The sequence below is a fragment of the Anticarsia gemmatalis genome, chromosome 1 (assembly GCF_050436995.1).
Source record: "Anticarsia gemmatalis isolate Benzon Research Colony breed Stoneville strain chromosome 1, ilAntGemm2 primary, whole genome shotgun sequence".
Classification (NCBI taxonomy): Eukaryota; Metazoa; Arthropoda; class Insecta; order Lepidoptera; family Erebidae; genus Anticarsia; species Anticarsia gemmatalis.
The window spans coordinates 4,880,863-4,892,659 of record NC_134745.1 but is presented as its reverse complement, the minus strand read 5'-3'; the positions used below and the strand labels follow the sequence as shown (position 1 = coordinate 4,892,659).

Sequence of the window (11,797 nt, the reverse complement as noted above, 5' to 3'; positions counted from 1 at the left end):
TATCACTGAATACTAATATAGATAGAGATAGAGATCTGGTTATTACGATGTTTCTATTTATCAGATGATATGAGCTGATAGTAATCCCATAAGTAATAGTGAAAGGCTGGAAACTTGCATAGTCAGCTTGATAAGCTACCTTTTGTAGGTAAAATGAAGATACAAGTAGTTATATATTATGTTAATACATTAGAAGGTTACTTAATTTATTTTCTGCAATATACTTTATTGCGGTTTTCGAGCAGTCTCCCAAGCAAATAATAACTCATGAAAATCAAATAAGAATAATCAATTTATTTTTAACATACTTATCTAGTTAGGTACCAAAGAGGATATCCTACACAACTAAAATTACGATAAAAAATACTATAATTTATATTAAAAGTCACTCTCTCTGAGTTCATTGTCGTCGGTGGAATACCTTCGATTTCTGGGACGTAGAGGTCTCTCTAGTTCAGCTTGAACCTCCATGGTAACACTGTCATCAGTCTGGGATGCGTAGTCTACGTTATATTCAGACAAACGCCTGCGTCTAGCGCCGGGCGACTGCTCCAGTTCAGCGACCTCATGACTTCCATACCTATTTATTCTACGCCGTCGTTGACGCCTTCCCCCATCAGAAGTTTCACTAAGTTCAACATCATCCATAACCGGTAAGTCACCGTTCCTTTCAGTTTCTTCCAACAAATCACCACTTGACTTAGTTTTCCTCCGCCCTCTCCTTCTCTTGGTTTTACCTGAGCCTGTTTCGTTCAATGACCGACAAGAAGCATTTAACTTGGGCATTGAGAGAGCATCATCGTATGAAGGCGGTGGGATGAGATCACGTGGATCTGGCGTGCTAGCTAGAGCTTCCTGTTCAGCTCTGATTCTCAGCTGCCTCAATCTATCTCTCGCTTCTTCTACCTGTCTCTCTCTTTCAGCCTGGATCGTCGCCAAACGACGCTGCATTGACCGTTTCACGCAGTTCACTATCAATAAACATAATGCTAATCCTATTATCATAATAGTTATGAACCATATTAAGCTATCTGGATTTGGTGTCTTCTCGGCGGGATTCCAGACAAAATAACAGGCTTCCAGCCATGTTTGTCCAATTATATTAATAGGGCTATTACATATTAAATTAAAGGATTCCTCCTTTTTGTTCGGTTCTAGGGTAACGAACTCGTAAAAGTCGAACATGTTTCCATCACTGCAGTCACATCTCCACATGTTGTCTCCCAAATCGAGCCGCTCCAAATAAGGATTTGATTCAAAATATGCTCTCTTCCAAATAGTAGTGAATCTATTACCAATTACGCTTAGACCAATTAATCGAGGTAACATAAAGAACGTATAGTTATTTATAAAGCTAATCCTATTGTAGTTCAAGTTTAAGTACTTCAACGTGTTCGATGATATACTGTCAGGAATGTGTGATATAAGATTTCGGGATAAATCTAAATCAACGAGGCTTTGTAGTCCTTCCAGGGAATCCTTGCCGATACTGTGTATTTCACAGGAACTCATATCGAGCACGGTCAACGACATAGATTTCAGATGACCGACATTCGTAAGATAATTTCTGGAAAGTTTCATCTGAGTTAGAGACGGCATTTCTAATAGCGTATCTTCAGGTATCGTAGCTATTTCATTCCAAGATAAATCTAAATATTTGATAGTACCCAGTCCTCGGAATGTATCACTTTTCAATGAGCCGATATTATTGTATGATAAATCTAAATATTCCAACTTGGTATTATTCAAAAATTCTTTGCTTCTGAGAGATCTTATCATATTATGATTGAGCACAGCCTTTCTTAGATTAGGAAACCCTTGTAAGTTTGGTTGTAATACATTGCAATAAGAAATATCTAAATATTTGAGCGAATCTGAGAACAGATTATGAGCTGTAGCAGAGAGTTCCAGGCGATAGTTGTGAGACATTTTCAAGTACACGAGAGATGGTAGGTACATCAATTCATTGTGATTAATTGTGCTGAGAGCGCAGTTGCTTACTTCGAGGGTCTTTAACGTAGATGATATAAGACTTTGAATTCTCAATAGAGGGTTGTTGTTAAGCCTTAGCACCTTGAGGCTTATGAGACCAGCTAATGGAGATCTTCCGTGTATTGAGACTATTTCACATTGCTCCAGGATTAACGTTTCAATAGAGGAGCTGACAATTAACTCCTGATTGGCTAAGTTACCCATTGTCTTGAATTTGTTGTGAGATAGATCCAGTATTTTTAGATTGGTCGCCGGTAGAAAAGCATCGTTCGGATTTAGACTCATCCATGATTCAAAATAATTTCTGGATAGGTTCAGCAACTCAAGAGCCGTGAGGTTTTGAAGTGCGTTCTCAGGTAGTTCGCTTAGTCGATTGCCACTAAAGTCTAATGTTGTCAGAGTGTAGAACTTTTGTAAATTCTCCGGAAACACTGAGAACTCATTATTCGAAAGATTTAGCTTCTTTACCTGAAATTAACAAATTCTGGGGTCATTTAATTGTTTTACATAATGTAGGGTCCGAGATCTCCTAACAGAACTATCAAAGCGATTTTTTTTTTCACCGAGTATTAATTGAAAAAAGTATCCCTTACGGTACGTTAACAGTGTAGTAAAATATTTTAAGGAAACTTTGCATATATATTTGCGAGTTGGTAAAACTGTTCTTGAAGATATGCAAATGGTTAATGGTTCTGGAAGAGATAAATCTTTACCTGGCTATCAACCACATCGGGTAACTCAGTGAGGCCCCTGCCGGAGCAGTCGACAGTAGTCTGGTCAGTACTACAGGTGCACACGAAGCAGAGGTTCCCCAGCCATGTGTCAAAGGTAGCTCCGAGCGCTGAACTGGTTGTTAGTAGCAGGCATATTGATGCGAGTAGTCGAACCATCACGTCTCGCTCGCATTACTGCCTGAAAATTGACAACATATACATTTATTATTACTGCTACTACTGTATATTGTTTTTAATTTTTAAATACTCGTACTAAATTAATATATGGGTATCATGGGTAGTATCCACCCATATCCATGATAGTGGTCACCCATCATTTGTCATTTGTTCTATGTGACAATAGTACAGAAGAAAAACTTAAACACTATGCCACAGATATTGCCTATGAATATAACCCAAGTTAATCCTTTACAGCGATTTGATACTGTCGACAATATTACTTATCGAATGTTTGACATTAAAAATGTACTGCAAAATTAGTTCCTACAGCTTCCGTTAGAGGCACTGACACGTTTTTTACAGAATGTAATAACCGATAGTGTTAGGAAATGCCCCTTTATTGGCACGCATCTGTCTCTTATAATTAACATATGCCTTGTATAGACTAGCACCTGTCAATATAGTAAAAGAGTACAAGAGTGTTACACGTGTTACGTGTGATAATATGTTAAAATCTTATCAAAATAACACGCATTGTTTAATGAACATTTATTTTTTATAACAGGATTTAGATTTTTAGAAAAAAAAATGTGTTTTACAACTTATACGAGTGTAATCATAATTTCAATGCAATGTATCATTTTATCACGGAAATACATTTTCCTACAAACATTCATAACAACTGAGTCACTGGGAATTTGAGTGAGAAAAAAAAACAAAATCATTACGTTCTCCCTATGATTTTCCGCAAACAATTTACCTATATTATACTTATAAGTACTGCATAAATATTTTCAAGACAAATCTTATAGGTACCAATCAAATTACGAAGATGTCCTCTTTGAAATAACGACATGTACTCATTACATACTTTAGTGCAGTTTTGCTTTAGTATTTTAGACAGCTAAACTTCGCTTTAATCAACAGTTACAAAATACTCTCAAAATCTTTTGCCTCTTCCTCTTAAATCAAATAATCTTCAATGACAAAACTATCAAATTTTCACACGAAGCCTTCGAAACGAGGAAGGAAACCCAGTTGAATGTGCACCTGCTTTATAAATTTTCTCGTCACGCACTCATACCTAAATTCAAACGAGGAAACACCAACGCATGAATGAAATCAAATCGTTTTACGGATTTAAATCACCAGTTATAACTTCATCACATACTTATAATTTTTTACTTTACGTCAACACTTTTTTACTTATTTTAACAGTTTTATTTTCTGAAATAACGTTTATGCTACAGATATCAAATGTCAACTTATTGAAACAGGGCCGCTGTTTGGAAAAGCCCTCTTGTGATATTCAGTAGCCACTTTGTTGATGGTTTCCAAGAACTCGTTAATAAGGGATCATTAAACTAGGCAGCAGTGATTTTGTCACCTTTTTAGCCCAGAAACCACGTATTTAACACGTTAGTGGATGATGGATGTACAAGGGTTTACAAAATGGTCTAAATGAATATCGTTATAGTCAAGAAGTTAAAGTTTAAAGAAACAATGTTAAAAAACTATTTATTGCAATCGAGAACGGGCAATAACACATTAAACAGGTGGAAATATAAAGAATGAAAAAGAAGCATTGCCATGAACAACCATACAGTACATACAACAATTTTATCTTTCTTATCAGCTATTGATAAAACAGTAGGATACTTAAATTTGGGTCGAGTTTTCGTATCTGTACTGAAAACGTGAAGTTTATTCAGGTTAAAAAGACCTACAATGTGTACAGATAATTATAAACCTTTTAGTTAAACGGTTACGGCAGATAACACTCTTATATCGGCCTATTTTTTTGGAAATAAGGATGGAATAAGGCCTGATTTTATGTAGGTACTATGTATGAAGGTGACGAACACTTTTCAAGTAGGTATATTATTTTGACTAGTATATCGTTTAGCCGGTAGTGTAGAGTATTCTAACGAGTCATCATTGTCACACAATAACTGTCACAAACTCTAATCATTATGAATTTTATGCTCATCTAATCAAAGATCAAAATCCTGGTTCCGCCTTGGACTTACGACTAAGTTAATTTTGCGATCAAATGAATGTTTTACTTTAGAAAAATACTTGTACATCCATAGGTAGCTTTCAAAGCCATGTAATTAAGCGATACTGTCAGTCAGTCGTTCAGTATCAAGTGATTATTGACCTCAATGCTAGGTGATCATTAACGAGTGCGATTTATTGCGAAATCGATTACATTCCTACACATTCAGATAATACTATAGATAGAGAATAATACCTAAATATATCCTTGAGTATTTACACCGCAAAAATTGTATGATACAGTTGATTAAGTACTTTGTTTTTACCTGAGATTAGGGTATATTCGTTCACTTGTGTTACAAAATCACTAACGAAATTTTGTTGAAAAAACTTTTAGACAGAAATCACATTTTTTCACCGTTCACTTGACACTCAAAATCCTTTATTACCGTTTGTAATTCTCACTAATACGTGTTGTCCTCACGGTGTGATATCATTGTGTGAGTCAAATTGTGACGTGTTATCATTGATAAGAATGGCGAAAGTGTACGGGGAGTGGTAATCTGTAAACGACTAAAGGATTTGTGTGAAGATTATGTAATTTTGTTGCAGAAATGTGTAGGCTTAGAATATGAATGACTGTGTTAATTAAGCCTTCTAGTTACGTGTCGTATTTTGTCTTGGAATACAGGACAAAGCCCTCTTTTTCAAGGGTAGGTAGTAAGCTAGATGGATGGCTTCTACTTGCAATAAAAGATATTTATAACAAGATTCCATGTGAAAAACAATTCTATTAGTAAAGGAAAATTCGTTATAGGTAATGTAGAAAATTATATGAAAACTATTAGGTACATAAATTATGGTTTTTGAAGTTTAAAGATCGTGAATGAGTTTTGTTTATAACACAGGCGCACTCTTTATTCGTATATTATAATGGTTTGTCTCATCAATGTATGAAAAAACGTTTTCTTAAAATATCGCATCATTATGCCTAGACTTAATTATATCTCTGATATCAAGTTTACTAAGATATTCTTAGAAAACGTGTTAGAATTGTTTTTAAAGACTTGAGAGTATTTTACAACTTGTTTATATTGTGATAAGCCAAATTACGGTTATCCGTTATTTCATGGTTTTTACAAAAAGTGTCGTCATAATATGAAATTAAATACCTTTTTATAGAAACTTCTGTCTTCGTAAAATGATTACTAAGGCTAGCTAGTATTTATATTGTTAATACTTACGGATGGTGTTATTATTTCTTGATAACTGTTATATACTCGTAAAGGCTTCATGGGGTTTTTCTTTATCTCAATGAAATAAGTCAGTCAGCAGAACAATCAAGTAAACTACCTCGTACAATAATTGAAAACCAAGTAAACCATGCAGTCTATTTTATTATTTTATTTCATACACTTTTTTATTTTTGTTACAACGCCATCTATGATCAAACTTTTGAACTTCTAGTGCAAGCGTGATGTTGAATTGCTGACATCTATTTGGTTGTAAAATGTGGTCATAGATGTCAGCACTAACCTAATTTAACTCTACACTTAGTTTGTGATGTATCGGGGTTGTACGAAAATGAATGATTACCTTTATCTTTAGGTCATGCATTTAATTACTTAGCCCTTAAATAATATTTACACTTAGTTAATTAGTCAACTTATCACAAAAATTAAAATTAAAGCACTTTTCTCTTAGAATTAGTGTCATTAATAAATAAGTAATTAAGCTAAAACAATTAGTTACACTATTTAAATATTAACAGTCCTTATGCATAATTATGGGATGCCTGACTCATCATTTTCAACAATTCTGCCGTTACTAGTGCTATGGATGTCAACTGGACGTCTCATAGAACGTCTGTCTCCCAAGCGTGGTCTAGACTCGGTCAGATCTCCTATAGACCTGGACCTCCGATAGTTTCGACTCGGCTCTTCTTCAGCATCCACAAAATCAGGCAGCGAATGAAACGATGAATTCAAACGAGGCATTAGCAGCGCTTCATCGTAAGTCGGTGGTAGATCCTCAGTTAAGGGAATTCTCAAGATAACAGACTCGACTCTTGGCTGAGGAGTTGTATTGTTGAGATTCAAAACTGTCGTCTCCGGGGCAGACCTCTCCGGTGTGTCAGACCTGTTAGCTGCGACCAGGCCGCGACACACGCACGACGTCAACAATACACCGATCACAATACCAATCATCACCGCTACAGAAGTGTACGAGCTCGTAGACGAGTCTGTCGGGTGCCACGTACGGATATACGCCTGCTGCCAACTCATCTGCGTCACGTTCGATGGAGAATAACATATTAATGACTCTCTGTCTACTATCTTCGGTGGGTCCTTCGTCAAGAACTCGTACGTAAGCAACAGATCCACGCTAAAACCCTCACAGCTCCATCGGTTTCCCTTCACGTAGACTTCTCTCAAAAACGGGTTTGAAGCGAAGTGTGAAGTCGACCATACATCTTTGAACTCGTTCCCTCTCAGATCAAGTACAGCTAGGTGCGGTAGTGACGAGAAGGTCAAGTCGTTCAGCGCGTTTATCGCATTAAAACTTAAATTCAATTCCTGTAACGTTTGTCCTGCGAGCTTGTCAGGTATTTCCTCCATTTGGTTCATAGACAAATCGATTTCCAGGAGAGAGCTCATTCCGAGAAGAGCATCGGCATCTATACTCGTTACTTGACAGCTGCTCATGTGTAAACTGCGCAATGAAGACGATTGGAAACCGGGTACACGAGAAAAGTAATTTCTGGATAAAATGAGACTGTCTAAGTTGTGCGCTTCCGAGAATACTCCGGGAGGCAAATCTGTGAGTCTGTTCTCGGATAGATCGAGAGTACGTAAGTTAGGCATGCTTGTGAAAGCTCTGTCGTCTATGACATTTATCTTATTTTTTGATAAGTCCAAATACTTAATGGCGTAGTTGCGTCCTGCAGTGGTCCAGGTGTCATACAAGTTGTCCGATAAATTAAGCGTGTTTAAGTTGACCCAGTTCTGTAAATAGTCCGGTATAGGTCGGCTCAGGTAGTTGCCTGACAGGTCGAGAGTTTCCACTTGAGAAAAATTGTCTAGTAGTGTCGGAAACGTCCAGAAGTTGTTGTTCGATAAGAGCAGCACTTGAGCCTGAAATAAAACGACGCTATTATAGTATCTTTATTACGTTTTGTTCTTGAAAATTTACGTAATTTGCTATGCATCAAATAAAGGGTGATTATTTCAGATCAAAAGTCAAATGATTGTAATAATATTGTAAAAGTTAAATTATAGTTTTAAAATTATAAAATAATCTGTGATGTTCATGTTTGGATTCCATTTTGTATATATTTTGATAACATAATTAAATTTGAATGAATTGATAATAATGACAGATACTACGTCCATTGTGCTTTTAGCGGGAATTTATTTAAGCTGATAACTGTATTATTTTCTACTGGTTTATTGGAACAGCTTTTAAACTTATTACCATTTTTACAGAGCTTACTCAAAAAAATGTTTTATTTTTTATCCAGACGTGGTGCTACGCGCAGTCCTCGGTAGGAACATAACTAAATTTCAAGTTACAAAAATTACATAATACGCATTGCACAGCACAATTACAGTGTTACTTAGAAACTAGTATCCTATTACTAGAGTTGGTAAGAAGCTGGTGTCTGAATTAGGTAAGAAGATACCTGTATTACAGGTCACTAGGGTCCCATCCGCGAAAAAACAACAGTAACCCAAAAGAAGAGTTGCTGAAATAGAGGAACGAGTCAGCGTTTGTTCGTGAGACATGATACAAAAATGTTCTGCTTACATTATAATCCAAGCCCTCAGGCAGTTCCTTAAGCCCTCGGTTGGAGCAGTCGAGATGCAGTAAGCCGCCGAGCGTGTACGACCGACATGGAGGTTCATCTAGGTCTTCCTCCGCCTGCCTCCTCACGACACCAGCGCCCGCTAGTGCCGTCACCAGCCATATGCATAGCGCTGTTCGTATTACATCTGGAAATACATCAGAAGACGGTCCCATAAGATAAAATGAATCTTGTAAACGGGTGATGATGACAATCAGGCAGACAGTTCATAAAAAAACAGAGAGAGGCCTATGTATTAATGGCATTTAATATCACGATTAGTCCGTACCAGGACTAAAGAAATTTTTAGTAAGAAACTAGAGTTTGTTCCTGTGCAATTAGACATGGGGCTGAAATACATATTCGCTGATTTAGGAAGCTAAACATGTATTTCTGGCTGGCTGTCTCGAAGTCCGATATCAAACATACTAAAAAACTAATATTATAATATTAGTAGCTGTACCCAACCCATAAATATCGTAGCTTTAATTTTAAGCCCATAGACTTCATTATTTCGTACACGCGTGATGTACCAACTTGAATAATTCATTAAGGGCAGTTACGAAGGTCTCTTTCTTAGATTACTACTATTTGAACTACATAGTTACGATCTTATTAAAGACGTTTCATTTCTTAGAATTTGAGATGATACGTATCTCTATAATCGTGTCAGTTTCCAGATAAAACTGTCAGAAGAAGATATCGTTTCCCAATCTAAAGCACAACGTTAACAAATTCTCTGACACGTGCATTTATTATGCATTCTAATGTTTATAAATGGAAAACAATATTATCACGTGATTAGGGATTAAGTTTTTGATCTTGTTTTCCATACATGTTACGAAAAATTATTGGTACACACATTTAATGGTACAATTTAAAACATTCCATCTTTCTGCATTGTGAAACTAAAAAAGCTTGAAGAAGAATCTAAAATTACTATGTTTAATAAACAAAAACTTTGAGCGAATTAGTCTTAAGATACCTGTCTAATTATAAAGTTACCATACATAGCTATTTTAGGGTGTGATTTAGACACTGCATAAGTGAATATTACCGATTGAATGCACGAGTGGTATTAAATGTTGCATCAAAACTCAATATGTAAGCTATCTTTACTGTATTTTTTTATCATTGACATAGTTATTTTCTTACAAAAACTTATCTAACTGGCTTTAGGTTTAGACAAATGATTCATCTAACACCTCTTTTTTAGGGATTAAACCTACTAAGTCAAGTATGAATGAACTAATGTCTTTATGTAAGTATTTGTGAAATAACACGGATAATGTCATGTTACGTCGTAAGTGATAATATACTCGTAGTTAGAGGGTTTTCCCAACGTAGGTACTCGTAGCATGCGGCGTATCACTATGATACTATCTTTTTAGGGACACTTTTTATTACTAATTACTTTTTATTTTATTAACAGCACAAGGTAAGTTCTTGTTATAGTATTTATATGAAAAATGCGTATAATTTATTGGCGATCCTTCTAAACAATATTAAATAAATTAATATTGACATACATGGTCGCTAGCTGCACTTCGCATTTGTTATGCAAACATCACAAAAATAAACCAAAGAAAAGATCACGTTGATTAATATAGAAGTATATAGAAGTAGATAGCTCTATGTTTGACCTCGGGACCTGAAGTATCTACTATACATTAATAAGGATGGTCAAGCGGATTAGGTGTTAAAATCTGACAGACAGACAGAATTTTCTCGTTTATAGCATTATTATGGACAGAAGGGTAAATAATGATTCTGAATTTTACACCTAGTCTGCGTGATTGGCAACTAGCTAACCACTTGAGAAAATTATAATCTTATGTCTTTATCTAGACATAAAATAATGTTCTAAAGTGTATTGAAGTTTTCAGCGGTATAGTTAAGAACATTCCGATCGGTGTATAATTCTAAATAGTAATAAATGGTATTATGAATGCACTTGACTTTATAACCCGCCAAGAAAACTAAACTTATACCACAATATAACAAACATAACCTCTTTAGTGCATTCAAATCTATTTTTAAATCATTTATCTGACACCTAAATAGCGTCCACATGTCACATCCTACAATCAGCAACAGATTAATTAAAATCTGTCCGAATAACCTCACGGAATAATCACCTCTATTCCTAAAACTACAAGGCATAAATTACCCTGTAAAATAGTGTAATAGTAGTTGTACTTACCGGGTCCCATTGAATACAAGTTTAACACATAGTCACTTTCATATTGCACATAAAGTCCTCGTTCAGATTATCGTATACTCATTGTGAAGATTTTGTCAGTATTTGAAAGATAAAGGCAGCGTTTCTACCGAGTATTGCTTTTGTAATGGGTTAGATAGCAGTTATACAAGGTGGGTTGAGAATTCGTAAGAACGTTTGCTGTATACAGGGGGATAGATCTTTTTTTAGTAAACTACTCCCGCACTAAGAATTGCTCTTGACTTTTACAAACATACAAACAACGGACACAAAGCATAAACAGACTCGAAACAATTATTTGTGGATCGCGCAAATAATATAATTGTTCCGTGTGGGAATCGAACCCGCAATGGTTTCGGCGTGACGACCTAAATCACTGAGCCACGAAATACCTACTTCGAAAGTTCCCATGTTATGTTTTGGTTGAAATAGGTGTGACAGTATTCGCGTGGGTAGAAACAGGGACTAATTTTCAAAGACTTATTGATAAACATCTAGAATATGTGATAACAAAAATCTTTATCGTAAGCCAAATTAAACAAAAGTTTAGTTTTTTAAATACATCCGAATTGATTCTTAGTTTTTTCTGATAAAATTGTTGACTACATTCCATGCTTTTTGTAAAGACGACCGCTTAAAGTCACTGAAATTATTGAATATAATGGAGAATGTTACTCGGTATGCCAAATCGCTTGAAATTTTGACTCAGTAAAGCCTGTACATGTACATGCAAACTAGTTTTTGTTTCAGTCAAAAATACCAAGTAGTTTTGATTTTACAAGCATTCAAAGTTTCAAAAAATATTGAGTCCCGCTAACAGCGTGACGTCATAGTACACAATGCCGCGCG

At 35.6% G+C, this 11,797-nt stretch overlaps 2 protein-coding genes across 3 annotated transcripts; both read right to left on the bottom strand.

The window, feature by feature from the left end:
- Positions 1-288: 288 nt before the first annotated feature.
- Positions 289-6,246, bottom strand: LOC142972742 (uncharacterized). 2 transcript variants are annotated; one of them, XM_076114012.1, is made up of 3 exons: positions 6,128-6,246; positions 2,706-2,904; positions 289-2,460 (listed from the first exon to the last, which is right to left on the bottom strand). In XM_076114012.1, the coding sequence occupies exons 2-3, from the start codon at positions 2,880-2,882 to the stop codon at positions 379-381; spliced, it is 2,259 nt and encodes a 752-aa protein (XP_075970127.1). In that variant the 5' UTR covers positions 2,883-2,904; positions 6,128-6,246; the 3' UTR covers positions 289-378. The 2 variants fall into 2 exon arrangements, with proteins under 2 accessions (XP_075970127.1, XP_075970120.1); XM_076114005.1 differs by lacking the exon at positions 6,128-6,246 and adding an exon at positions 5,210-5,370.
- A 236-nt stretch (positions 6,247-6,482) lies between these two features.
- On the bottom strand, positions 6,483-11,067 carry LOC142972735 (uncharacterized). Its single transcript, XM_076113993.1, has 3 exons — positions 10,931-11,067; positions 8,691-8,875; positions 6,483-8,017 (listed from the first exon to the last, which is right to left on the bottom strand). The coding sequence occupies exons 1-3, from the start codon at positions 10,938-10,940 to the stop codon at positions 6,668-6,670; spliced, it is 1,545 nt and encodes a 514-aa protein (XP_075970108.1). The 5' UTR covers positions 10,941-11,067; the 3' UTR covers positions 6,483-6,667.
- Positions 11,068-11,797: the final 730 nt, after the last annotated feature.